Source organism: Pogona vitticeps, chromosome 7 (assembly GCF_051106095.1).
Source record: "Pogona vitticeps strain Pit_001003342236 chromosome 7, PviZW2.1, whole genome shotgun sequence".
NCBI classification, from domain to species: Eukaryota; Metazoa; Chordata; class Lepidosauria; order Squamata; family Agamidae; genus Pogona; species Pogona vitticeps.
This window is the reverse complement of record NC_135789.1, coordinates 1,503,064-1,529,632: the sequence shown is the minus strand read 5'-3', so window position 1 is coordinate 1,529,632 and position 26,569 is coordinate 1,503,064. Positions and strand designations below refer to the sequence as shown.

General features: G+C 59.1%; 1 protein-coding gene across 7 annotated transcripts in view; it reads left to right on the top strand.

Moving 5' to 3' along the window:
* UBR4 (ubiquitin protein ligase E3 component n-recognin 4) overlaps nt 1–24,365 on the top strand; it is a 69,847-nt gene extending 45,482 nt beyond the window's left edge. For 6 of the 7 annotated variants that reach the window (XM_072977477.2, XM_072977481.2, XM_072977482.2 and 3 more), the window contains 37 exons: nt 79–223; nt 559–644; nt 1,042–1,129; nt 1,774–1,967; nt 2,865–3,104; nt 3,845–3,983; nt 4,755–4,880; nt 5,279–5,407; nt 5,989–6,332; nt 6,607–6,697; nt 7,102–7,186; nt 7,750–7,877; nt 8,698–8,827; nt 9,368–9,525; nt 9,902–10,011; nt 10,165–10,306; nt 10,476–10,557; nt 10,699–10,872; nt 11,759–11,880; nt 12,243–12,440; nt 13,110–13,190; nt 16,348–16,435; nt 16,762–16,889; nt 17,615–17,722; nt 18,004–18,123; nt 18,614–18,804; nt 19,278–19,451; nt 19,572–19,671; nt 19,874–20,092; nt 20,208–20,321; nt 20,648–20,790; nt 21,157–21,282; nt 21,420–21,614; nt 21,967–22,191; nt 23,099–23,189; nt 23,293–23,455; nt 23,903–24,365. In XM_072977477.2, coding sequence (XP_072833578.2) covers nt 79–223; nt 559–644; nt 1,042–1,129; nt 1,774–1,967; nt 2,865–3,104; nt 3,845–3,983; nt 4,755–4,880; nt 5,279–5,407; nt 5,989–6,332; nt 6,607–6,697; nt 7,102–7,186; nt 7,750–7,877; nt 8,698–8,827; nt 9,368–9,525; nt 9,902–10,011; nt 10,165–10,306; nt 10,476–10,557; nt 10,699–10,872; nt 11,759–11,880; nt 12,243–12,440; nt 13,110–13,190; nt 16,348–16,435; nt 16,762–16,889; nt 17,615–17,722; nt 18,004–18,123; nt 18,614–18,804; nt 19,278–19,451; nt 19,572–19,671; nt 19,874–20,092; nt 20,208–20,321; nt 20,648–20,790; nt 21,157–21,282; nt 21,420–21,614; nt 21,967–22,191; nt 23,099–23,189; nt 23,293–23,455; nt 23,903–23,967 — 5,242 coding nt within the window. In that variant the 3' untranslated portion in view covers nt 23,968–24,365. The remainder of the gene's footprint in view (nt 1–78; nt 224–558; nt 645–1,041; nt 1,130–1,773; nt 1,968–2,864; nt 3,105–3,844; nt 3,984–4,754; nt 4,881–5,278; nt 5,408–5,988; nt 6,333–6,606; nt 6,698–7,101; nt 7,187–7,749; nt 7,878–8,697; nt 8,828–9,367; nt 9,526–9,901; nt 10,012–10,164; nt 10,307–10,475; nt 10,558–10,698; nt 10,873–11,758; nt 11,881–12,242; nt 12,441–13,109; nt 13,191–16,347; nt 16,436–16,761; nt 16,890–17,614; nt 17,723–18,003; nt 18,124–18,613; nt 18,805–19,277; nt 19,452–19,571; nt 19,672–19,873; nt 20,093–20,207; nt 20,322–20,647; nt 20,791–21,156; nt 21,283–21,419; nt 21,615–21,966; nt 22,192–23,098; nt 23,190–23,292; nt 23,456–23,902) is intronic. The other variant, XM_072977483.2, reaches the window with a different exon arrangement.
* Nucleotides 24,366–26,569: the final 2,204 nt, after the last annotated feature.

The window sequence follows — 26,569 nt, the reverse complement described above, 5'->3', positions numbered from 1 at the left end:
ACTTAACCATTGTGGGGCGGACCCTGTCTGTTAATTAACCCCCCCCCCATGCCTTCTTTCTGATCCTTTTCCAATTAGGAACTCAAACAAATCCCAGCAGGAACTTCTCCTGGACCTGATGTGGTCCATCTGGCCAGAACTCCCGGCTTACGGGCGGAAAGCGGCTCAGTTTGTCGACCTGCTGGGCTACTTCTCTCTGAAAACTCAGCAGACGGAGAAGAAGGTAGGGCTGGGGCGGGCGCCGTCTCCTTTCGCTTTTTGTCTTCTCAAGGATAAGGCCGTGATGGAAGAGGATGGAAGAAGGCACAAGGCCCCGGATGTAGGAAGAGGTGGAAGCCTCTGTATGTGTGTGTGTTTGTGGGGGGGGGGGGGACTCGGGCCATCCCGGCCATCCGCTGGAGAGGGTCCCAAGGTCTATGGCATTTTAAGCCAGGTGCCTGGGGAGGCGGGTCAGGAGAGAACGAGAGGGACTTTGTCAGGAATGGATGCGTTTTAAAAACTGTGAGAAAAGGCCCAGCCTTGTGTACACAAGACACAACCGTGTGGACTCTCTTTCAGCTCAAGGAGTATTCCCAGAAGGCGGTGGAGATCCTCCGGATGCAAAATCACATCCTTACCAACCATCCGAACTCCAACATTTACAAGTAAGTGCTCCGGCCTCTTCTTCAGCCCCCGAGACCCCAGGGCTGGCTGTCTTCGGGGCCGAGATGTGCCCGAAAGGAGAGCCCCTGCTTTTGCCCAGGGTTGGGCAGGGCGGGCTTGGCGCTGGACAGCCCAAATCAACCCCTCCCCTTTGGCATGGGTGGCCTTGGGAAGGCTTTCACCCAAGCTGTTTGGCTTTGCTTGGTGCTATGAGGTGGGAGCCCATTGTGGCAGGCGTCATGTCCAAGACACGAAGACTGTGCTTTTGAGTCTGCCTAGGATCTGGGAGAGGGGGGCTGCCCTTGTTGGAAACTGGGTGTGGGGCTAGACCAAGCCTACAAAAGGTGCATCTTGGGGGGCCCTGACTTTGCCTGGCTGCTCTTCCCCTCCCGCCTCCAGCACCCTCTCTGGATTGGTGGAATTTGACGGCTACTACTTAGAGAGCGACCCCTGCCTCGTCTGCAACAACCCCGAGGTGGCTTTCTGTGTGAGTATTGACTCCTTCCCTCGCCCCCCCACCCCAGATTTATACCCTCCCACTTCCTGCCTCAGCTACAACGTTCAACATGCCCTGGCAGCCGCCCGCGGTCACAAACATTGAGCGAACCGCCAAAGGGTCAACTGACGAGAGAGGAAGGCTGTCTTTGCCTGAAGCGAGAAGGGCTGACTTTCATTCTGACGTAGGGAGATTGGCTGAATCAATGGGGTTCATGTATGTGTTCCTTAAACCTCCGTTGATTTGAAGAGGCTCAGTTAAGTTGGGGCCGGCGGTTGAATCGGACCGAGCTGTAAAACAGCATGAAGTGCTTCTTGGTAGACGCAAGCAGTAGACTTGATAAATTTTTTAAAAAAAGAAAGATGGATTGGCTGTCAGCCGAAGGAAGGCTTAGATGCCTAATTGAGTAGCAAGAGGGTTGAGCTTCCGAGGGTTAAGGACCCGCCTCGGCCCCAAAGGTTCCCGAGTCCCTTTTCCAAGCGCTTGCCGGGAAAAGTTCTCCCCAGGAAGGAAGCGCTGGCGATCTCCCGATCTTGATCCCATTTCACAGTATTGATGCTGTGTACCCTGCTGTGTCCAGCACATGGTGTTCACTCTGGTTTTTTTTCCTGTTTTTTTTGTGGGGGGGGGTTCAGTACATCAAGCTGTCCTCCATCAAGGTGGACACCAGGTACACCACCACCCAGCAGGTGGTCAAGCTGATCGGCAGCCACACCATCAGCAAAGTGACCGTCAAGATCGGGGACCTCAAGCGCACCAAGATGGTCCGTACCATCAACCTCTACTACAACAACCGAACCGTGCAAGCCATTGTGGAGTTGAAGAACAAGTAAGGGGGGGGATGAGTGGGGTGTGTGTGTGGGGGGGGGGGCGCCGCTGCAGACTCCTGTTCTCTTTCCTCTGAGTTTAAAAGGAGCAAACACATTTTCGATCTGACATTTTTCTAGCACTTAAGCTGGGTACGTCCTGCGTCGTGGTGGCTCCGCGCTATGTTTCCCCAATAGGGCTTCCTCTGGACACACTGGTACTACGACTCCCATCATGGCCTGGGGGGGTGGGGAATCTTGAACTGTTTATATGAGCAGGGTTTTGCGAGTGCTTTTCCCGTCTCTCACAGCCATTTATAGACCTTTCTTCCCAAACGGGCGTGGCAGGGATCCTGTGAACCCCAGAGGCTGTTTTGGTGACAGCACCCATCGTCCTTAGCCTGCCTAGCCAGCGATGAGGGTGCATCTGGAGCCTGGGGTCTGGTCGTTTGTCTAGCTGGGCTATGTAATACCAAAAACCAAAATTCCCCCGTTGAGGGGGGGAGCATTCTTTCTGGGAGGGAGGGACAAAACCCTAAGATCTCACAGAAACACCCTAGAAAGGTGAGGGGTGGGAGGGGAGTCTGAAAAATCAAAAGGTTTTTTTTTTTTAAACAAAAGAGGTGAGTTGAATGGAACGTTAGATCTTTCTTCCCATGAGACACAGGCCGCTCTTTTAATCCCAAACGGCATTGTGGCGGGAGGGATTGTGGCTTAAAATCTCTCTCCCTTTGCGTCCCATCGTGTTGCTGCCGAAGCAGAAGGAAAGGATCCGAGGAGGCAGCCCCTCTCTTCCTCCATCCCTGTTTAAGGGAGATTTGAACATCGAGGCACGCTGTCTCGGCCTCCCCCTTGACACCCGTTTTGCTTCTTGGTTCCCCCCGCCCTGCCTCTCCCCTACCCTCCCCTCCCTCTTCCAGGCCCGCCCGTTGGCACAAGGCGAAGAAGGTCCAGCTGGCACCGGGCCAGACGGAGGTGAAGATTGACCTTCCCCTGCCCATCGTGGCCTCCAACCTGATGATCGAGTTTGCCGACTTCTACGAGAACTACCAGGCCTCCACGGAGACCCTGCAGTGCCCCCGCTGCAGCGCCTCCGTCCCGGCCAACCCCGGGGTGTGCGGGAACTGCGGGGAGAACGTCTACCAGTGCCACAAGTGCAGGTGGGTGCCCTCGAGGGGCTCGGGGCTCTGCGCGTTGGGTGATGTGCCACCCCTGCCTCCCCTCTCCATCCTCCGGGTTCTTTTTTGGCCACCGCCATTGGGAAAAGCAGTCGGGCCGAGACTCTGGGGCTAGCTCGAGGGTCCAGCCCAGCGCCTCGTAGGGCCCAGTGGGGACTTGAACCAAGGCCTTCCTACTCCTGATGCTGTGCCCACCGCATTGTGCGCATGTGTGTGTGTTTTTTCTCCCAAGAATCTGCCGGGGTTCTGGTGAGGGTGGATGGAAGGGGAGAGTCTGGACCCCTTCACTCTGTCCCGAAAAGGAGGGGCGGTTGTTTTGTTAGTGCTGAAATTGAGGACGGGGGGGGGAGGATGAAAGAGCCCCTCTCCTCCAAAGGGCAGGCACCAGTTTCTCTCTTTACCTGCTGGTTTTGTTTTGGGGGTGGGTTGGGACTGGGGCAGACAGAAGATGGGTTGGGATGTCTTGCTAGGCTTTGCATCTTTTGCCATCGATTGCCTGGGCTTTAGAATCCCAAGTATTTTAACAGCAGCAGCAGCAAAAAACCCACCGTCATCCCTAAGTTGCAGAAAAGGATAGTATTCTCCAGCCCTCGGTCTGTCTCTCTGGCCGTTGGCTCTGGCTGGCTGCTCCTGGGGCTTGTTTTGGGTGCCGGGAGACAAGGCCGGGGCCACCCACCATCCTGTTCCCCCCACCCACCCCCGCCCTGGCTTTCCTTTCCCAGGTCCATCAACTATGACGAGAAGGACCCTTTCCTCTGCAACGCCTGCGGCTTCTGCAAGTACGCCCGCTTCGACTTCATGCTGTACGCCAAGCCCTGCTGCGCGGTGGATCCCATTGAGAACGAAGAGGACCGGAAGAAGGTCAGGGGGCCAGGGCGGATGGGGTGGTGGGGGCAGCTCTGTCCTGGGACCTTCCCCCAGATGCTCCCCCCCCAAGGGTCAGAGGCTGCTCTCTCTCTCTCCTGGCGGACTGGAGATGCTGGTCGCTGTTTGCAACGGGGAGCTTTCCTGCCCACACCGCCCGCTCTCCCCACTTTTGCACACATCAGGCTTCCGAGAGTCCCACGGTGTGTGCGTGGGTGTTTTACGGAGAATGTTTTCTTTTTAAAAGACCAGGAAAGTTAAACCCTGCTTTTAAAAAAAGTCCCCATGCCCCTGAGGGATTTGGGAACTGGAGCCCAATGGGATCTCTCTTCCAGGCTCTCCTTAAGGGGATGCTCTAGGATCTTCTGCACCTGTGCTTCCCAACCTTGTGGGAACCAGATGTTCTTGGAATGCCACATCCTGCGAATCCCGGTGAAGGCTTCTGGGAGTTGGCGTCCGAGGACACCCGGGCCCACAAGGTTGGGAAGCACCGCTCTACTATGCCCAAGTTACCCCGGTGTGAGTTTTTAGAAAGTACAAGCTAGGTCCTTTCTGGCTGTGTAAATAGATACAGGCCGTTGTTTCTGTGCGGGAGAGTGTTTCAAAGAGTCCCCTGTGGCATCGGTCAGCCAACAGTTTCTCTCCTCCTCTGTCTGAAACAGCTTGAAGGAAAATAGGGCAGCCGCCTTCTCTAATAACACGGCTGCTTCATGGGGTTCCCCCCACCCTCCCACCCACCCACCTTCATGTTTCCTCTTTGCTTTCAAGGCGGTCACCAACATCAACACCCTCCTGGACAAAGCCGACCGGGTCTACCACCAACTGATGGGTCACCGGCCCCAGCTGGAGAATCTCCTGTGCAAAGTGAACGAGGCCGTGCCCGAAAAGCCGCAGGTACCGGGAGGGGCGGGTCTGTTCCCGGATGCCCTCTTGGCTTTTAAGGACTCCGGAGTTCATAGTCTGGAAAACGAACCTTTTCCGAATCTGGTTCTAGCAGGGGCAAGCTGGGATTTAAAAATTCAGTTTTATCGTTAACGCCTGTCGCGGTCTTTCCCCCCCAAAATGCTGCTTGTCTTTTTTCCCCTCGTTGGCATCGGTTGTGCTGAAACTTGTCCTTGTCAGGTTGTTCCTCTAGGCAGGCCTCCTGGTTTTTCTCTGAAGTTAAAGAAACCATTTTTTCAAAGCGGGGGGTGGGGGGGAGAGGATCCATTCTGCCCACCATCCTGCCCCCCACCAAGCCCCCTTTTCTCAGGCTCCCCCACCTTGAGACTCTCCTCTCTGCGGTGTTTCAGGATGACTCGGGGGGCGGCGGAGGCATCAGCTCGGCTTCTGCCAGCGTGAACCGGTACATCCTGCAGCTGGCCCAGGAGTACTGCGGGGACTGCAAGAATTCGTTCGACGAGCTCTCCAAGATCATCCAGGTAACCACCTCCGGACTCCTCACGCTGGGGGAGGAATCTAAGAGTTCAAGCACGGGCTGGATTTGGGTGGGGAAGGGTAGCTGCCCATGATGGGTGAAGGTGCAAGAGCCGGGCCCTGGGGATATCGGTGCTTCCCGCTGGCCTGTCTTTCTGGTTTGGTACTGCCCTGGCCAAAACAAACAAACAAACAAAAAAAACCCCCACACTCCCAAAGTCCAAGTTGAGGCAAAGAGCTTCGTTTGTGTCCTGTGTCGAGGCCCCCTACAATTCCTCTCTCCACTAATGAGCTGGAGGGTTAGGCTTCTCCTCCTCAGGTCTGCCTAGTCCCGCCTCGCCAGCTCTGATGGGCCGCAACAGCCACCCGGACGTTCACAGACCCTTCTTTCCTTGCCCTACCTGGAGATTCCAGGTATTCCCCGGTGGGCCCTCCATCCAGGTGCTACCCAGGCCGGATTCTGCAGAGCTTCTGAAATCAGCTGGGAAGGGTGTACGTCTGAATTCTGGGGGGGATCCTGCCCACCCGAGGCAGAAGGGGTGCCTGGTCCCTTCACTGCTTCCTTCCTTCCTTTGGTCATCTGCAGAAAGTCTTTGCCTCCCGGAAGGAGCTCTTGGAGTATGACCTCCAGCAGAGGGAAGCGGCCAGCAAGTCCTCGCGCTCGGCCGTGCAGCCCACCTTCACGGCCAGCCAGTACCGGGCCCTCTCCGTCCTGGGCTGCGGCCACACCTCCTCCACCAAGTGTTACGGCTGCGCCTCGGCTGTCACCGAGCACTGCATCACCCTCCTCCGGGCCCTGGCCACCAACGCCGCCATCCGCCACATCCTGGTCTCCCAGGGCCTCATCCGGGAGCTCTTTGACTACAACCTGCGCCATGGGGCTGCCACCATGCGGGAAGAGGTCCGCCAGCTCATGTGCCTCCTCACCAGGTCAGACGGGGGGACTCTTGGCTGCCCCCCCCAAAAAAGAACACTTTTCTGCCGCTTCTGTTGGGCAAGGGAGGCAGACGCGTTTTGTCGTGAAGTTCTGGCTACATAGACGCATTGCAACTTTTATGTGAAGTGGGCAGAACCAAGAGGAGACCTGGGTTGCCGACTCAGGGGAGTCACTCCCCGCGGGGGCTTCTGACGCTGTCATATGTCTTTATGTGTTTACGTTCGTATCTGTCCTTTCCCCTCTTTCCATGGTCTGTCTGGAAACCAGAGACAACCCAGAAGCCACCCAGCAGATGAACGACCTGATCATCGGCAAAGTGTCTGCAGCCCTGAAGGGACACTGGGCCAATCCAGACCTGGTGAGCAGGGCGGGAGGGTTTTTTTCCCTTTTTCTCTCTGCCTTGCCCTGAGCTTTGTTTATTTGGGTCCGAGCCTTGTGGCTGCTCCCAGTTAGAGTTAGACCGGCCGCCCCTGTTGCTGCATGCTTGCCTCACTTCCGTGATTCAGAGGAGTTTCCCTCCGGTTGTGACTGGCCGTGAGATTCAAACCTGATTTATTTATTGGAGTCACACATCCCCTCCCCCTCCCCCACCAAAAACTGGGATTCCAAGGAGCTTGTCATGAGATTTAAAAGCCAACATGAGTTAAAAAACACAGGGAAAGACTTCCCAGCGGCAGGAAGGGTGGCAGCTGTCTCTCCAGAGGGGCCCGTCTCTCGACTCCCTTCCCCCAAATGTTTTTCTCTCTCTCTCTCCGGGCGCAGGCCAGCAGCCTTCAGTACGAGATGCTGCTGCTGACCGACTCCATCGCCAAGGAGGACAGCTGCTGGGAGCTGCGGCTGCGCTGCGGTGAGTCTCACCCTGGGCGGGAACAGGAGTGGGTCCGTGGCCGGGGCCCACGCTGGCTGGCTGGAGGGGGCAGCCAGTTCGGGAGGCACCGCTGGGGGTCGCCTGCCCACCTCGGAGGACAAGGCCCCACACTGTCGCAGTCTCGATGGTGGTGGTGGTCGGGAGTTTCGTGACTCCCAGCCGTCCCTCTGCCTCTCCGCTGTGTTTTTCTGCCTTTTTGAGCAAAGTCCAGCTTGCTGGAACATGGGAAATGCCACAGAAAATTGAGAACATGAACTAATAGCCGGAGACTGCACTTTTAAAAAAAAGTGTGTCCCTGCCTGCTCTCTCTTGTGTCCTGAAAAAGAGGTGGGAAACGGCCCACTGGCTGTCTGGGGCAAAGGGGGGCCCTCGGGAGCAGCCAACGCTTGCCCTCTGGGAGAGCACAAGTGCATGCAGTTCATGTCCTTGCGCAGAGATGTTGCCCCGGGTGCTCGGCTGTCTTTGGTGGGCCCTGCGGCTGTTTTCCGACCGTGGTTCTCGGTGGCGTCTCACCCTCCCTCCTCTCCTTGCTCCGTCTCTAGCTCTCGGGCTGTTCCTGATGGCCGTGAACATCAAGACGCCGGTGGTGGTGGAGAACATCACCCTGATGTGCCTCCGGATCCTCCAGAAGCTCATCAAGCCCCCGGCCCCCACCAGCAAGAAAAACAAGGTATTTCCCCACCCACCATCCAGCCATCCACTTACTCCTTGGGATTTCCTTCCCAGCCTGGAAAAAGGAGGGGCTTCAAGCTGGAAGGGCTTTGGGGGCCGGGGGCGGGGGGGGACGTTCCTGTCCTTTGCACCGTTTCCTGATGGGAGAGCAAAGCGGCTCCTCATTCTCAGAAGGAAGACGAGCAGGAATTGTTTTGCAGGACCAGGGCTGAGAAGGGGGAACGTCTCCTTGACAGCCAGAAGGGCAGCCTGTCTGAGCTTGACCATCTTTGCGTAGGGGGACCCTCGGCCAGCTGGGGGTGCAAGCCTCGGCCAGCCCGAGGCAGCTGTTTATGCCTCCTAGAGGTGCACGGGACTGTGCTGATTAATGGGTTTTGTAGGTTTTTTGGGTTTTTTACTGTAAGTGTGCCCTTCCCTGCAGCCTCTTGGAGGAAGAGACATTTTCATCCCCCAGCCCTAAACTTTGGGTTTTCTCTGCCAAAACAAAAACAAAAACACACACACACACACACAGGAGATTCACACCTCTAGAGGGGGCTGTTTTCCTCTGAAAGAAGATACCCGTGCACCCCCTTTATCCACCTCTGTTTGTGTGTTTGAGATGTCCGGGCCCCTTTCTCCTCTTTTTGGAAGGATGTGCTGTTGCTGGTTGGTGGGACTCCCGGGCTGGGAAAAACAGGCCCCCGGGCGCCCGCTGAGCAATGGGCGCACAGAGGCGGTCCCTACTGCTGGGAGGGGGGGGGGCTGAGCAGGGTGGTGGTGGCCTGCTCCAAGTTCTTTTGGGAGGGCCTCTTGCGGAGCCGCTTGTCGCTTTGCAGGACATTCCCGTCGACTCCCTGACCACCGTCAAGCCGTACAGCAATGAGATCCACGCCCAGGCCCAGCTGTGGCTCAAGAGGGACCCCAAAGCTTCGTACGAGGCCTGGAAGAAATGCCTGCCGGCCCGAGGTAGGAAGAAAAGGGGTTTATCGGGGGGGGGGGTGTTTTCACCTCGTGGGGTAAACTGTCCCGCTGGCTTTTCTGCATCTCCTCGTGTCCTTTGAGGGCCACGGTGGTGTCGTGGGTCGAGCGCTGGATGTCCAGCCCCCCTCCCCGGATGCGTGGACTGGTCCGTGTCTCCTCTGCTCCTCCTGCCTTCCTCGGGAAGATGGGGCGGGGAAGAGCAGAGCCCTGCAAGGGGGGGGGGATTCTCGTGGGAGAATTCACGAGGGCCCAGGGGCGCCTTGGGGTAGACACGGACCTGCCTTGGACAGGCCGCCTGTCCCGGGGCCGTCCCCGAGGGGGCCGTGGCAGTTTCAGGAAGAAGGGCTCCTCGCTGTGAGAGGGGCTTGTCCTGGGCTCCATCCGCTTCCAAGCTTTGGACCCATGTTAAGTCCACTTGTATCCTTTTGCCTGGAGGAAGCGCTTCCTCTTTTAGAAGAAGAAGAAGAGGTGCCCGCTGAGCCCGCCCCCGCCCCATTCATTCCCGTTCCCCTCTGTCCTTCTCAGGCATTGAGGCCAACGGGAAGTCTCCCAGCCGGGCTGAGCTGCGCCAGCTCTACCTGACGGAGAAGTACACCTGGAAGTGGAAGCAGTTCATGAGCCGGCAGGGGAAGCGGACCTGCCCCTTGGACCTCAAGCTGGGCCACAACAATTGGCTGCGGCAGGTAAAGCATCCGTCCCCCTGCCTGTCCCCGTCCCCCCCCCCCGGCCACGTCTGCTCTGGGGCAGCCTGCCTCGGGCAGGAGAAGTCCCGGGCGGCCAGATAGTTTGACCTGAGCCGTCGTTTGGACACATCCTTGTCCTGCACAGATGCTTCTGACATCCTCAAACCGGCGACAGCCCCCTGAGGCATCCAGCCGTTGTGGTTCCCCCCTCCCCCAAAAAAAGCTTGTGAATGGAGGGTTCAAAATGTCAGGAGGAGAAAAGGCCTCCTGGGAAGGTGGAAGCTGGCCGTACCCTTTTGTTCTGGGTGTGTGAGTGGGGCTTTCTCTCTCTCTCTCTCTCTCGTTCACCTTCCTGGTGCTCCCTCTCCCCGTGCAGGTGTTGTTCACTCCTGCCACCCAGGCTGCCCGCCAGGCCGCCTGCACCATCGTGGAAGCCCTGGCCGCCATCCCCAGCCGCAAGCAGCAGGTCCTCGATCTCCTGACCAGGTAACTCGGCTTCCGGGGCGTGTGTGTGTGTGTGTGTGTGAAGGAGCCCTGTTGAGGAAAACCTCCCCATTTGGAAAACCTCCCCATTTGGAAAACCTCTGTGAATCCTGGAGGTTTCTGACGGGCTGGCTGTTCTCTCTGCCTCTCCGTCAGTTACTTGGACGAGCTGAGCGTGGCCGGCGAGTGCGCGGCCGAGTACCTGGCGCTCTACCAGAAGCTCATCAAGCCTGCCCGCTGGAAGGTCTACCTCGCCGCAAGAGGGGTCCTGCCTTACGTCGGCAACCTCATCACAAAGGTATGGAACCCCCCTTTGGCCCTGCAGGTCGTGGACTTTAAAAAGAAGGGAACTCAATGGGTCGGTCCAAACCCTCTTGAAACATGGCTTTGGTCTCCACCATGGTGCTGGATTTCCTCGCTGTCAATTTTTACACCCTCATGTCTGGGTTGGTGCTTCTGTTTCTCAGGAGATTGCCCGCCTGCTGGCCCTGGAAGAAGCCACCCTCAGCACCGACCTCCAGCAGGGCTATGCCTTGAAGAGCATCACCGGTACGTTGACCCCCGAGCAGCCGAAAAGCCGCCCTCGGCCTGCTTTGCCTTGGGTTTTTCCCTGCCCCATGTGCGGTGATGGCGGTGGTGTGTTATTTTGAGATGCCGACATTGACCCCCACGGCCTCCTCCCTCCCCCAGGCCTCCTCTCCTCCTTCGTGGAGGTCGAGTCGATCAAGCGCCACTTCAAGAGCCGGCTGGTGGGGACGGTGCTGAACGGCTACCTCTGCCTGCGGAAGCTGGTGGTCCAGCGGACGAAGCTCATCGATGAGACCCAGGACATGCTGCTGGAGATGCTGGAGGACATGACCACAGGTTTGGGACGGGGTGGGGTGGGGAGCTTGGCCAACTCCAGGAGTGAGATGCGGGGGGGGGGCTCTGAGGGGAGGTGGCCCCTCAAGGTGGTCCCATGTCCATCTTCCAGGCAAGGCCTGTGGAGGGTGGGCCCGGTTGTCTGATCCCTTGTGATGGGGTACAGGAGGGTGGGGAAATGCATTCGGAAGGGGAGGGTCACAGTGTCTTCTGGGGACCCCCGTCCCCACCTGACGTTGGAAAGCAAAACTGGAGGCGGCTGGGCACTCTTCTTCCAGATTTGCGAAACAAGCAGTTCTTCTTCATGGCCTCTGTGAATCACACCTGCGCGGAGCCTCCTCGGAAGATTCTAGAGCTTCTGCGGTAGCAATAAACCCATTAGACTAAGCCCCTCCCTCCTTGTGTAAGTACCTTGGTGCCAAGCGTCCCCTTCCGATGAGGCTCCACGCAGGCGCGGATCACCCAGGTTGTGGATCCCAGAGGTCCCCTCGGAGAAGTGCAACTACAGGTGGGTCACCTGGCGTTCTTTGGTGCTCAGCGGGGTGTGGGAAACGTCGGCCTTTTGAAAAGGCCAGTCGCCTCCTGGGGTGTTTCCAGGACCAGCAGCACCCCTTTTATTGCTGGGGGGGGGGCAGAAGGGCTTCATCTTGTGAGGCTTTGGATCAGGGGCCTCAGAAGCCACCTCGAGGAGGCCCTTTGGTTTTCTCTATCCTGAACAGGAAAGCAGGGCCTGTAGAAGAACAAGGGGTGGCCTCTTTTTTTGCCCAGGTGAAGGCTTGTGAACTTTTTTTTTTTGAACCCAAGCAATGTGCGGTGGGAGGAGTAGCTCAATATAAATGGCCCAATGGACTCACTCTCTCCTCTCCGTTTTCTCCCGCTTCTGCGGCAGGCACGGAGTCGGAAACAAAGGCCTTCATGGCTGTGTGCATTGAAACGGCCAAGCGCTACAGCCTGGACGACTACCGGACCCCCGTCTTCATTTTCGAGCGGCTTTGCAGCATCATCTACCCGGTAGGGGACACCCCTCTCCCCCTGTTCGGGAAAATGGGTCAACGGCGCAGAAGCTGTCCTTAGCTTGGGGAACGCCTTGGGAGAGGAGACCCTTCGCGGCGTGTCTCTGTTTTATTGCTCCCCTCCCAGCCCCTGATTTCCAGCGGACACAGTCCGGAGGGCTTTCAGCTGCTCAGGGCTGACCAGAGTCTAATTTTTTTAAAAAAATAGTAGAAAGGAGTTTTTCAAATCTGAGGTTTTAATCAGTTGGTACCAGTGACCAGTAGTTGGTGGCCAAGGGCACCCAAGGGGCCCCGTGAATTTTGCTGGGAAGCTGCTGACGGCCTTTTCCCATCCTTTCCTGCTCTCCTGCGGCCTCTCAGGAGGAGAATGAGGTGACCGAGTTCTTTGTGACGCTGGAGAAGGACCCCCAGCAGGAGGACTTCCTCCAGGGGCGCATGCCCGGAAACCCCTACAGCAGCAATGAGCCAGGCATCGGCCCCCTGATGAGGGACATCAAGAACAAGATCTGCCAGGACTGTGACTTGGTGGCCCTGCTGGAGGACGACAGCGGCATGGAGGTGAGGGGGGCCCCGGAGGAGGCGGGCGGGCAGACGGAGAAGCAGCAATGCCTGAGGTGGCTGGATCCCCAGTGGGGGAGGGGGAAGAACAGCTTTTTCCTGCTGCACAAGCCCGTTTCCAGAAAGCAGAGGGGGCCAGTGTCTCAAGGACCGGCAAGTGTCCATGAGCAGGGCCGATATAGAGCCCCTTCCTGCTCCCAGGGTCTTCTCCTGGTCCGTCGGTTGGCTGCTTTGAGATGGGCTACGGTGCTCCAAAGCAAGGGGGAACTTTGAGGGTCACGGTCCAAGGGAGCAGCAACAGCTTTCCCGAGCCCAGAAGAGCCCTCTTGGCCCCAAGCGTGTTAGCAAGCGGACGTAGAGCAGAGCGGGGCCGCCTTCACGTCCCGTCCTGGGGACCCACCAGGAGCCCAGGATCTGCCGCCTCCAGGGTGGAGGGCTGCCCAGAGAGGCGAGCTGCTGCTGCTCCCCGCCATCTCAGGGGCTTCCCCTTGGCAACTGGGATGAGTCCTGTTCCGTCGCGGGGGGGGGGGGGGGCTGCCGTAAAACGGAGCCTGCGCTTAGAAAGAGACTTCCGGGCTCCTCTCCACCCCCCCCCACGGAACTCTTAACTTCATTGCTGTCATCGCTGCCGCCTTTTCATGCGATTCTTTTTTATTCCTTACCTTTCAGCTTTTGGTGAACAACAAGATCATCAGCCTGGATCTCCCAGTGGCCGAAGTCTACAAGAAGGTTTGGTGTCCCACCAACGAGGTACGCCTCCGGGTCTCCCCCCCCTCTTCCCTCTTTGCTCGCTCATGGGCTCTGTGCTTCCTCCGGGGTTCCTCTCCCCCTGGCAGGCGTCCTGCGCTTCATGGCAGATGGGTTTCATTCTCCCACCTTTGAGTGAGAGTGACTTAGGATCCCAAAGCAGACGACCTGTGAATTGCCTCAAGGCTTTTACCCGTTGCCTGCTTACCTCCTTGTGCACGGATCCTTTTCCTGCATTCCCTCTCCACCACCACCCCCTGTTCCCTTTCTTTTGCGGCCTGGGTAGTCGCCTTGGGCCAGTGCTTTTCAAAGAGAGTGCCATCTTTGCTATACGTGTGGCAACGAAGTCCAGCCAGAGGACTAGCCTTTGTCTGAAAGATCAGTCACTTGGGGGGGGGGGGGGCTCAGAAGGTTGACTGAACCTTTCAAGGGATCTCGGGGGTTGTGATCCAGTCAGGAGCTTCATCCACTCCTTTATTTAGCGTATGACGCACCTGGCCTCTAAAATCAATGCTGAAGGCATTTGGCAACAGTTAAAATACAGATTAAAGGCAAAATCTTAGCCGAGGGCTCCAGAACCTCAATAAGATCCCAGGTTCTCAGAACGGATCAGAATTAGTGGGCAAACGAGGCCCTATTTGAGGTTGTAAAGCTGCTCATGTACAGAGTGTGACATTAGAGCTCAGATAGGATTTCTGGCCTCCATGCTCTGTGTTAACCCACAGTTTAGAACAGAAAAGGGGGCCAGGGGTTGCTTGCCGTCAGAAATGCAAAATACCCCAGGACACTTTTGAAGGCAGAGGAGTGGAGAACGGAAAAATTCTGCAAAGGGAGCCTTTTGGAGGGGGGGGGGTGGCGGCGGTGGAATTAAGTACTTGATGTCTTTGCTTTGAGCATCAGTGCCAAACCGGGGGGTATTATCCCCTCTCAAGCCTGGAGGAATGAATATGTTAGAAGAACCCAGCCTTGTCATCCGAGTTCAAAAGAATCGCGGGTTTGTCGGGGAGCACTCGGGAGATTAAGGCGTTGGGAGGCATGCCTCCGAGTGGCCTGGGCGGCTGATGCTCTGACAGTGCTCGGAGAGGGGCCCCGTTTCGGGATTTAAGACGAGGGAACAGGGCGCGGGAGTGACAGGTCGCGGCGGGCGCAGTCGGGAGGTGGCGTTTCTGCTTTAGGTCCCTCGTGTGGCCGGGCCGAGCAATGGTTCCGCAGGTCGGTTATTTTGTTCCTTATGGGGGAGGCTGGGTTTAAAAAGTTTCTTTATCGCTTTTCCCCTGTTGAGCTTGAGGGGCCCCGACGGCCTTCATGCGTCATCCATGCGATAACCTGGGAATGTAAGGTCAGCCGAGAGAAGCGGGGGCGGCAGCTGGCCCCCGAGTCCCCGCTGGGAGGTTCTCATGGCTCGGTGTGGGGCTGGAACGTTGATGGTCGCGATGTCCGTTTCTGCCTTTTCTCCGAGCGAGCCCCACAGAGTCCGTTTCGGCCCCGTCTGCTCCGTTCTTGACCGGGCCCGCCGTGGCTTCTTTTAACCAGACCTCCTTCCTCTCTCGGGCCTTGACTCGCCCCATGTCGAGATGCCACGGCCCTCCAGCCTGCCCGGAGAGGTGTGCCGACCGGAGGGACCTGCCCGTTGTGCCAGGGATGCGGCTTCCCTGGGTGCCCCACCCTCTTTTTGGAAGTGACCTGCCGGGAAGCCGGCTTTCCTCTGCCCGCCGTGGGTCGGCCCTGGCCTCCTCCTCCTCTTCCTCTCTGCCGAAGCGCCAGGAGACGCTCACCTCCGAGGCTGCGCTTGTTCCCCCTTGGCTCTCCTTCCCCCCTGCTTTGTTCCTCCGCCACTTTACCGGCACACCCCTCCACGGTGCTTGTTGCGGGGCTGCGGCGCGGCCTTTGAGTAGAGCTGCTCCCCCAGGGGTTTCCCCCGGGCCTTTTTGAGCCTCTTCCCTGACGTTAAGCGCTGCTTATTCTACATTAGGGCTTAACAGCCGACGCCTTGACAGCTTCTCAGCTGCCTGCTCCCTTTCCCTCAACAAATAAGGGCTCCTTCTCCCAAAACCAGGATTTGTGTGTCCCCCCCCTCCGCCCGCCATTCTTAGCTACTCTGCATTCAGACTTAAAATGGTATTAAAATAGAAAGTTCAGAGACACATAGAGGGAGAGAGAGAGAGAAAGAGAGAAATACACACACATACGGACACGGACACAGACACACACGGATGCCGCTCAGGATTCTAGCCCTCCATGAGATCCCTCCCCACCCTGAAACTCATAACACGGCCGTGCTCGGCTTTGCCACCCTCCTAATACCCAGTTTTAAGTTAAGAGCTTATTAAGCTGTCATTCTTCCTCCCTCCCTCCCTCCCTCTGCCTCCTTCCCATCAGTGGGAAATGCGTGTTTTTTTCCCTTCCTTCTTGACATGCCAATCCTGCGTTATCTTCTGATTCCCTCTATTTCTTTTAGAAGGTAGAAGCTGCCTCTCTTTCTCTCTCTCTGTCTCTCCGACACACAGACATTATTTTTCTTTGACTTTCAAGGTTAAGGGGAGGCTCTTAAGAGAAAGAGCCAGCAGGTAGAGGGGGACAAATGGAAGAAATAAACGACGTTCATAAGAAAGAAGTAGAGGGCCCTGTGTGGGGTGGGGGCTAAAACACGATCCTAGGCCATGTGGTCCTCCCAGAGCTCAGAAACCCAGCCTGGCCCTACTTCGCAGGGCTGTCGTGGTGAGGCTAAAGGGTGGGGGGAAGAAAAGGACCCAGGATGCTCTCTGGAGGCGAGCAGAGGAAAAGCAGGGCTATGAGGGTGACTGATAAAAGGAATGAGCGAGAAGATGGAGCAAGTGAAAGGCTTGTGGGGGGTGGGTAGGAAGGCCGTGGAGAGGGGGGATCCCCGAGAGCATGTCTGCGGGCTAGCACTCCCTCCGCAAGGTCTACTCGGGCCAGGGACCGTTCTCTCTCTCTCTCTCATGCGGTCTCGTCTTCCACCCCCTCCTAAACCTAATCCCTTCCTGTGCCCAAAGCGGGTGCCCTTCCACCGATAGACCTTCCTTGTCCAACTAGGGGGCGCTGTGGGTGGCCTTTGACTCCAACTCCCATCAGCCCCGAAGGCTAGCATGACAAGGAGGGTGGGGGCTCTGTGGTCAGAATGGCTGCTTCCCTCCCGCAGGGAGAGCCCATGAGGATCATCTACCGCATGCGGGGGCTGCTGGGAGATGCCACGGAGGAGTTCATCGAGTCACTGGACTCCACCACAGGTAGGTAGGCCGCTCGCGTCTCCACAACCAGCGTCGGGAGAGCCGCCTCCTCCTCCTCCCCCCTTTCGGTACTGCCACTCCCAGAACCTCCCTGTAGCAGGCTCTGGGAGCGGTCATCCAGAAATGAAAAGCCTCCCCGGACGGTTCAAATGTTTGGCTGAGAAGACCGACTGGTTTCTGGCAGCGTGGTGCCGACCTGCGCCTTCAGCCTCCCCTGGCCCTTGCGGGTGGACGAGCGGGAAGGTGGGTGGGGGCTCTCTCCTCTGCCCCCCCCAGCCTTGGGGATGCCACCCCCTTGGCCCTGCCAGCCCCTTTCTTCTCCGCAGACGAAGAGGAGGACGAGGAGGAGGTCTACAAGATGGCGGGCGTGATGGCCCAGTGCGGTGGCCTCGGCTGCATGCTGAACCGCCTGACGGGCATCCGGGACTTCAAGCAAGGGCGGCACCTCCTCACGGTGAGAGCAGACACACACCCCTCCTCTCTAGCACTCTGGTTGACGGAAGAGCTGCAGAATGGGGGGGGGGGAGGTGGGGAGTTTGCTGGGGAGACCGCGGCTGACGGGCAGCTGAAACACCCCCATGGGACTCCCCTCCACTTCAGTCCTGGGAGCTGTGGAGGGTGCACAGGTCACCGCTTCCACTAGTCCTGCCCCCTCCCAGTTTCTTTCTTTCTTGTAGGGGGGGTTAAAAAGGGGACGGAAGGAGGCCTTAGAGAGAGAGAGAGTGTGTGGTGGTGGGGGGAAGAGAGAACATCCCTCGTAGGAGACAGAAGACGGTTCTGTCCCTCAGAAAACTCCACTGGGCTCAGATCAGGCCTGGGGGCGTCTCTTCTTTTTTCGACTCCAACTCCCAGGATCCCCCCACCCCCACCCCCCTGCGGGTCAGCCCCCTGCCACCACCACCACTCCGCCAGCTGGGAAGGTGTGGGCCAGCCTGTCGATGCATCGGCTAGAATTGCCCGCCGTTCCTCTCTTTGGCCACGGGGTGGCCGAGGGAGGGGGTTCTCCCTGGTTTGAACCCCTGGCACCGTTTACAAAGGATGAGGGTGACAAGGATCTTCCTCCAGGACAGGGTTCCCGGTTGGGGGCTTGAGGCCGGTCCCTGCCTGCTTTGTGGGTGGCTCGGGTGGGCTCCTTGTTCTCCTCCCCCGCCCCCTTTTGAGCTTCTGGGTCTCCTGCAGGTGCTGCTGAAGCTCTTCAGCTACTGCGTCAAAGTGAAGGTCAACCGGCAGCAGCTGGTCAAGCTGGAGATGAACACCCTCAACGTCATGCTGGGGACCCTCAACCTGGTACGGTGGGGATGACACGTGCGGGGGGTGGGTGGGGGGCACTGCGGGCTCTGGGTCCCTCTGGCGTGGCCAGACTCTTGAGCTTGGGGGAAGCCCTTTTCCCTGGAGGATCACACACACACACACACGGACACACACCAGGGTCCAAAGCGGCCCTCTGAAAAAAGGAACTTTTCACCCTGCTGGGCCTTCCCCCTCTGGGGTGGGGCCGCCGGACCTTGTCGGTTGGGCCGGGGGCTCCTCTCGCGGGCGGTTTCTGATCCATGCCGCCTTTCCCTCAGGCTTTGGTGGCCGAACAGGAGAGCAAGGACAGCGGAGGGGCGGCAGTGGCGGAGCAGGTCCTGAGCATCATGGAGATCATCCTGGACGAGTCCAACGCGGAGCCTCTGAGCGAGGACAAGGTGAGTCGAGGGGTTCCCGCTGAAGAAGGAGGAGCCCAGTCTTGGCCGCTTCTGTTCCCCCAAAGGCTCTCCCCAAGGGGGGAGGGTAAGAAATAAGACAGCAGGACCTGCTCATCCGTGATCGGCCTCCCCTTGGCTCCATTGGGGATCGCTAAAGAGCGAAAGAATGATGTGGGAGCCTTTTCCCGTCCTTGGAGGCCCACCGCTGAGATCGATGAACACAATGGGGAGGAATCAGAAGCAGGAGGGTTGCTCAGGGTTCGAGAAGCAAGCCTACCGGGGGGGGGGAGCAGCGAGGCAGAAAGGAGAGGAGGAGGAGGAAGGGTGTGGGCGAGGAAGAGCAGGGATGTCAAAGGGGTTGTGTTGAGGAGGGAGAAGAGAAGAGCAGTCCCAAAGAAACAGGGAGGGCCCCAGAGGGAGGATGGGGTGTGGGAAGCGCCCGGCTCAGCCCTGAAAGGCACCCCCCCCCTTGGCTCTCTCCCCCTCGCAGGGCAACCTCCTCCTCACGGGTGACAAGGACCAGCTGGTGATGCTGCTGGACCAGATCAACAGCACCTTCGTCCGCTCAAACCCCAGCGTCCTGCAGGGGCTCCTGCGCATCATCCCCTACCTGTCCTTTGGGGAGACGGAGAAGATGCAGATCCTGGTCGACCGCTTCAAACCCTACTGCAACTTCGACAAGTAGGGTGCACTCGTGCTCTCTCGCTCTCGCTTCTCCCCCCCCCTCAGCTGAATCTGCAGAGTCTGGCTCGGGAGATGGTGGGCTGAAGGGGGTGGATCGGGGGGGGGGGTCTCCTGGCAGCTCAGAATCACTCAAGAGGACATCCATCGTGTGCATTCCTTCAGTCATCGGTGCTCGGCTGTGAGGGGCAAAACCTTGTTTTGGGCTTTCAGGTGGTCCTTTGGCGATTTCGTCTTTTGCAACTCCTCTCTTGGAGGAAGGGTGGTGGTGGTCAGGTACCCCGTCCTGGACGAGTTCTTTCCCGCAAAAGGCAGCCGTGGTGGCCAGAATCTAGCCGGCCTGCAGGCTGCCTGCTCTTTCTCGAAAGGGAGTGGACCGCTTGGGCTGGAGAGAGAGAACGATCCTGGGCCCACTCAGCCCTTGGCGACACCCCCCCCCCAGCACTCCCCTCTGGCCTTCCTCTCTCCTCCAGGTACGACGAGGAGCACAGCGGGGACGATAAGGTTTTCCTGGACTGCTTCTGCAAGATCGCGGCCGGCATCAAGAACAACAGCAACGGGCACCTCCTGAAGGACCTCATCCTGCAGCGGGGGATCACCCAGAGCGCCCTGGACTACATGAAGAAGCACATACCCAGCGCCAAGAAGTAAGAGGCCGGGGGGCATGGAGGGGGGGGTCTGGGTCTCCGGCCCTGGGGTGCCCCCTCCGGTCGGGCCGCCTCGGCCGTGGGCTTCACCACCCTTCCTCCCCTTCCTTTTCTGCCCAGTTTGGACGCCGACGTGTGGAAGAAGTTCCTGTCTCGGCCAGCCCTGCCCTTCATCCTCCGGCTGCTCCGCGGGCTGGCCACCCAGCATCCGGCCACCCAGGTGAGGGAGGCCTCGTCGCCGCTTCTCGTGTGCAGGAGGAGGTGCTGGTTGGGGGGCTGCAGCTGGGCAGTGGGGTTGGCTTCAACAAGAGGGCCGGAATTGCACCCTCCTCTCACCACCCTCAGGAAACCCCTCCTTCCCCTTGCCGCCCCCCCCCTCTGGTGGTGTGCCTCAAAACCTACCTGCCCCTTCCTCCAAACAGGTGTTGATTGGGACCGATTCCATCACCAACCTGCACAAGCTGGAGCAAGTCTCCAGCGACGAAGGGATCGGGACCCTGGCCGAGAACCTGCTGGAGGCCCTGCGGGAGCACCCGGACGTCAACAAGAAGATCGACGCGGCCCGGAGGGAGACGCGGGCCGAGAAGAAGCGCCTGGCCATGGCCATGCGCCAGAAGGCCCTGGGCACCCTGGGGATGACGGTGAGGCGGGGGGAAAGGCGACCGACAGCCCCGGGTGGGGTGGGGGGCCCTGCCCCGCCAGCCTCCCTCATCCTCTTCCCCTCCTCACGGTTCTCCCTTCTGCCTGGCCTTCCAGACCAACGAGAAGGGGCAGGTGGTGACCAAGACCGCCCTCCTGAAGCAGATGGAGGAGCTGATCGAGGAGCCGGGGCTGACGTGCTGCATCTGCAGAGAGGGCTACAAGTTCCAGGTAGGGATCAGCCCGGGTGCAAAGCCGGGGGGGGGGAGTCCAGAGGTGGAGCCGGCCGCGGGACTCCTGCGGAGAGTCTGGCCTGGGTGCGCACCCATCGCTTCCTCGTCAGTCTTGGAAGCCAGGAGAGGCCTTGGGTGCCTGCTCACCAGGTTCCCCCAACTGTTCTCCAGATGGTGATGAACTCCAGTCCCCATCGTCTTTCTCTCTACCCCCCCCCCGAGCTGAGGGGCCACCAGTCCTCAGCCCAGCTAGCTGTCTTGCCTCTCAGCTCACCCTGTTTGTAAACACGGCCCTGGCGTCGGCTTTTCCCCCCCTCCCCACAGCCGACCAAAGTCCTGGGCATTTACACCTTCACCAAGCGAGTGGCCTTGGAAGAGTTTGAGAACAAGCCTCGGAAGCAGCAAGGCTACAGCACCGTCTCCCACTTCAACATCGTCCACTACGACTGCCATCTGGCGGCCGTCAGGTGAGCCCCCCCCCCCGCGACGCTCCATGGGCAGGCGCGGGATCCGACAGGGGCAGCTGCCAGGCAGTTAGAAGTTGAGCTGTAAAAATAGTTTGCAAAGCCGTAAAAATAGTTTGCAAACGCCTTGACCAGCGAAGAAGGCAGTTGGGTTACCTTTTCCCAAAGAATCGGGAAGAGAACAGACCTGCTTTTCAGTGGGATCCTAGAAGAGGTGGAAGTGGGGGGGGGAAGAGCCCTGGATCCGTAAAGGGAGAGGCGTTGTGCGGGCCCTGGAAAGTTAGGTCCCAGGGGGCAGGGGGCGGTGCTCGGCGGGGTGAAATCTCGGGGCTCTTCCGGTCGGACGCAGCCTTGCTCTCCCTTTCACAGGTTGGCGCGGGGGCGCGAGGAGTGGGAAAGCGCCGCCTTGCAGAACGCCAACACCAAGTGCAATGGCCTCCTGCCCGTGTGGGGGCCCCACGTCCCGGAGTCGGCGTTTGCCACCTGCCTGGCCAGGTAAGGCCGAGGAGCTGCCCCCCCTCCCTCGGGGCCTGGGGAGTCTTGGGCAGCCTTGCCATCCAGAATGGCCTGCTTTGGGGCGGGGGGGGGAGAGTTTCTCTCTCACACACACACACACGTGTCCCGCTTTGCAGGCACAACACGTACCTGCAAGAGTGCACAGGGCAGCGCGAGCCCACCTACCAGCTCAACATCCATGACACCAAGCTGCTCTTCCTCCGGTTCGCCATGGAGCAGTCGTTCAGTGTGGACACGGGCGGCGGCGGGCGGGAGAGCAACGTCCACCTCATCCCGTACATCATCCACACGGTGCTTTACGTCCTCAACACGTCAGTATCCTCTCTCTCTTCCGTCCCCTCCTCCCTCTCTGGGCCGGCCTGCTGGTCAGCAAAGGGAGCCCTCCGGCAGACCCTTCCCGCCGGGCGTTGCTTGGGTGGCCCCTCTCCTGGGTTTCGAGAGGAACACCCAGGCTGGCTCGGTCTTCTTCCTAGCTCGAGGGTGGAGCGCTTTGGCAGGCTGGGGGGTCCCCTTGCCCCCATAGTGGCAAAAATCCGTCAGAAAGAAACAGCCAGATACTTGTTGTTGTTTTTTTAAATTTAATGTGGGGCAGCTGGACCGAAGTAAGGTTTCTGGTGCTTCTCTCTCTCTCTCTCTCTGTAACTTCTCTCCCTGCCCTTCCAGAACGCGCGCCACCTCCCGGGAAGAGAAGAACCTCCAGAGCTTCTTGGAGCAGCCCAAGGAGAAGTGGGTGGAGGCGGCCTTTGAGGTGGACGGGCCCCATTACTACACAGTCCTGGCCCTTCACATCCTGCCCCCCGAGAGGTGGAAGGCCATCCGCGTCGACATTCTCAAGCGGCTGCTGGTGATCTCCCACGCCCGGGTGGTGTCGCCGGCAGGGGCCAGCCGGTGAGTGGCGCCCCGCCTTCCGCGCTCCTTGAGCAGCCCGGTGAGGCCTGGCCCGGCCCTTCCGGATGGTTTGTGACAGAGCTAGAATGGCCCCCTCGCCTCCTGGGGGGCGGCTGGAGGCCTGCGGTGTCCTGATCGCTCTTCGGGCTTCTGCCGCCATCAGGGACGTTGACCTGTGCCTTGAATATTGGAAGGGTGCTATGAAAAATCAGCAACGTGAGAGGGTGGCTTGTGCGCCAGCGGTGCCAGGCGCTTTTTGCCCCCGTGGTTTGAAGTCACTGCTCCAGGGGAAAGGAAGGGGGGTATTATTTTATTTATTTCATTTATTTATTGGATTTATACCCCACCCCTCTAGACAATGTCTACTCTTACAAATAAAACATGGCAATATATACATATGTAAAATCATAAAATTTTCAGTTATTTACAATTATAATCACAATTTGAGTAATTGATTACCTACCAAAACATTGCCAAGATAGCCTACCATGAGGAGAAAGAAAAAGAAAAAACTGGGGATAGAAATCACTTAATTGACTGGAGGGAAGGCCTGTTTAAATAGCCAAGTTTTTAGCTGGCTTTTGAAAACACCCAGCGAGGGTGCCAGCTGAATTTCGGTTGGAAGAGTGTTTCACAGCCGAGGGGCCACCGCCGAGAAGGTCCGGTTCCTTGTTTTTTCCTTCCGGGCCTCCCTCGGCTTCAGGCCCCTCAGCCGCCCCTGCTGGCTATGGCGGGTGATTCGGGCAGATCTGGGTGGGAGAAGACGATCTGCCAAATATTGAGGTCCCAAACCGTTTAGGGCTTTATAAGTGATCATTAGCACTTCAGAGGATTTTTTCCCCCAGTGGAAGGGAAGGGGTGGGTGGCGGCTTGTGATTCCATTTCTCCCTTCTTTCTTCCGCGCCAGGCTGACGGAGAAAGCGGTGAAGGACTACTCTGCCTATCGCTCTGGTCTTCTCTTCTGGGCCCTGGTGGACCTGATTTACAACATGTTCAAAGTAAGGGGCTGGGTGGCTCCCCTCCCCCACCCCTCCCTCTGATCTTTGACCCTTGTAAAGCCACACAAAGGTGCTCATTCCTGCCCCCTCTTCCCCCTTCCAGAAGGTGCCTACGAGTAACACCGAGGGGGGCTGGTCCTGCTCTCTGGCCGAGTACATCCGCCACAACGACATGCCGATGCACGAGGCCGCGGACAAGGCGCTCAAGACCTTCCAGGAGGAGTTCATGCCCGTGGAGACCTTCTCGGAGTTTCTGGACGTGGCCGGTGAGTGCTGGGTGGGTGGGGGGTAGAGTGGGCGCAAGGGGAGGCTCGTGTCCCCGATGTGGGTCGCTCGGGCACCACCGTGCAGGCAGGAGAGAAGCTGACGGAGATGCTCTGGGGGGCATCAAATTAAGTGGTGCAGGGTGCGGCCTGGAGGAGCAACCCACAAAGGCCCTTCTGGCAACCACTGAGGACCTCACTCCCTCTGGCCCTTGACCGCCTCCGCCCAGGTGGGCCTGGGGGGGGGGGTTGATTCCGTGCAGGGTGTGTGGGGGGATGGCACATCACCTCCACTCTGTGTTGGTGAGAAAGAGCCCCACACTCCTGGGCTTCTTTGGGGCAGAGGCTTGTCCTTGGGGACCTGGGGCGGCCCCTCTCCTTGGCCTCTTGGCCTGCTCCCCCGGGGGCTCAGGCTGCCGGCGGTGACGCCTCCCTCGCTCTGTTCCCCAGGACTGTTGTCGGAGATCAGCGACCCTGATGGCTTCCTCAAAGACCTCCTCAACTCCCTCCCTTAAAAGCCACCTTGATGAGGGACGAGACTCGGGCTGCTCCCCCCCCCCCCGACGTGGAGAGCCGCGCTTCCTTGAATTCCAGCCTCCCGCTCGGCCCCTGTTTTGGGTTTCTCTCTCTCTCTCTTGTTCTCCTTCCCTCAAACCCCGTCTTGGTGTGTGATCTTGGGTTCTGGCTTTGCTCCCTTCCCTCGGCCTCCTACCTGCACTTCTCCGGATCGCCCCCCCTCGAGGAAGGAACCCATGCAAGGACTCAAGGAATCCAAAGCCGAGACTCCCCGTGCCCCCCCCATTCCCCTTCCGTTTATCCGCTTTCTCTCTGTGTGCGTGTGACCGTTTTACCAATCAATAAATAAGTTAAGTGCAACCTGAGAAGCAAGAGACTGACCAGGCTGCCGTGTGAACCCGTGTCTGTGGCTGGCTCGCTGGCTTTCATGCTGCTGCCCTCCCTCCTTCTCTCCCTCCCTCCCGCTCGCTCTCTCTGTCTCCCCCCCCCAAACCAGAAATGCCCTGGGGGAGCAGCTGCGATGCAGAACCGGGGAGCCCGGTGACACACACAAGAGAGAGTTGTCTTCGGATTTCCAAGGCCCCTTTCATTCCCCCCCCCCGCCCCATATCCGGGCGTGGTGGAGGATAGCACAGAGTGTACCCTTTTCCCCGCTTGCCTGTTCTGGTTTTTCCCCAGAAGAGCTTTTGGGATCGCCCGGCCGGCCCTTTGGGGCTGCGGGCGTCACGGGTGCGGGCCACGAGCGAAGCGCTGGCTGGTGCCGGCGTTGAGCAGGCAGCCTCTCGGGTCGAGGCACGTTGGCAGGTTCCCACGGAGGGCTCCTCTGCCAGCGGTTGGCGGGTTGGGTGTGGCCGCCCAGAAGATGGGACGGGGCACGCCCTGAACCGCCTTGCGCAGGGGCCTGCCGTCCTCGTTGGCAGCATCCCCCTCGTGAGATCCCTCGGGCTTTGCAAACTGTTTTTACGGCTCTTTGGTCTTCGGCGGGGTGGTTTCCAGGCTCTCAAAGGGCTTTGTGGTCCCCCTTTCCGCCCCAGCCCCACAGAGCCACTTGCTCAGTTAAACAAGCTCCTTGCCAGGGTCCGGCTGAGGCCTCTCCTAAGGCCGTTCTTCTTCAGCAGCCTGCAGCGACTGGTCTCCACGTGGGCCTGCCTGGGCGGTCCTCTCCCTTGGCCTCAACGCTCCCGGTCACCTCGGGGACCCCATTAGATTCACGGGCCGACCTCCCGCAGTGAACTGCAGCAGGATCCCACTCTCTGGGGGGGGGCAGCCTTGCCTTGAAAAGTGCCCCACAAGGGGGTGCGCTTGGAGATCAGCAGCCAAGGTTTTGATGCCTGGACTGGGGGAGATCTCAGGATGTGGGGAGCGCCTGGTCCTGACCGGAACAGCTGATTAAATAAATTGACTTGAGGCTGCCTTAATGCCCTTGGCGAACGCCGGCTGCCCTTGTTCATTGGCCGTTCCCAGGAGCAACATGGCCACTCCGTGGTTGGAGGGCTGGGCGGTGACGTGGGTCCAGTTCCCCTCCTGAGCCGCGAAACCCCGTGCGTGGCCCTGCTCTCGCTCCCTCCCTGAGGCTGCCTTCTGGGCCTGTCGGCTGGAGAGGAAGAGGCGGAAGGAAAGGCCGCTTGGGGGCGAGGGGGCCGATCCAAGCCCCCCACAGGGAAACGCGAGGCCCGCTCGATGCCCCTTTGGCTTGTCGGCTCCCATGGCCCAGCCTGATGGGGCGTGTAGTCAAAAACATCCGGAGGGTGCCTGGCTAGCGAGCCCCGAGTTAGACGGAGGGGGTGGCAAGGGCGGGGAGGTGGGTGGAGGTGCCCGAGGCAGCGAAGGTTAAAGTCTGCACTGGCTTGGTAGCCGATCGTCTTGGGGGGGCTCCCGAGAGTCTTGATGCCTCCCCGCTGGTCCCCCCCCCACCTGAGGCCCCTGCTTGGAAACCCCCTTGTGTGTTTTGGTTTCCACGTTCCCGTCGGTGCTGAGCTCTGTTCGCTGCGGATCGTGGCCGCTGTCCTGCCGCGCCTGCTCCTGGGCAGCTGTTCTGGGGGCTCAGCCCACAAAGGGAGCTTGTCCTTCTGCCCCGTCATCACCTCCTTCCCAGCTTTTCCCCACCGGCAGAGCCTCCTCTCGCCAGCAGTGCCAACGCGCACTGGGAACATTTTGAGCTCTTTAACAAACACAGGTGCCAGGCGAGGGGGGGGCTTAGCCTGGGGGTACCTTGGCAAAACGTGGCAGGCAGGAGCTTTGATGTGGTTTGGCGTGAACCGGCAAGGGGATTTCAGGACCGCCCCCTCTGCTTGTGAAACACACTTTCACGTGGATCTGCGGTGGCGGTGCACGTTTCACCTTGGATGGTGCAGAGAGGGAGGGAGGGTTGTACAGTACCGGACTCAGTGGCGTGAAGGTTTAGGGGGGGGCAGTACTCGGTGGGGCTGGGAGCCTCTGAGGCCTCACAGACGCTGTGGCTGTCAAAGGTCTGCTGATGGCCACAGGGTTTTTAATGGAAGTTAGGCTGCGTGTTGCAAACATACAATGTTGTGCTCTGTAGCAAGTCACTTGGACACACAGAGAGAGATTCCCATGCTATTCTGGCTGTTAACATGACCT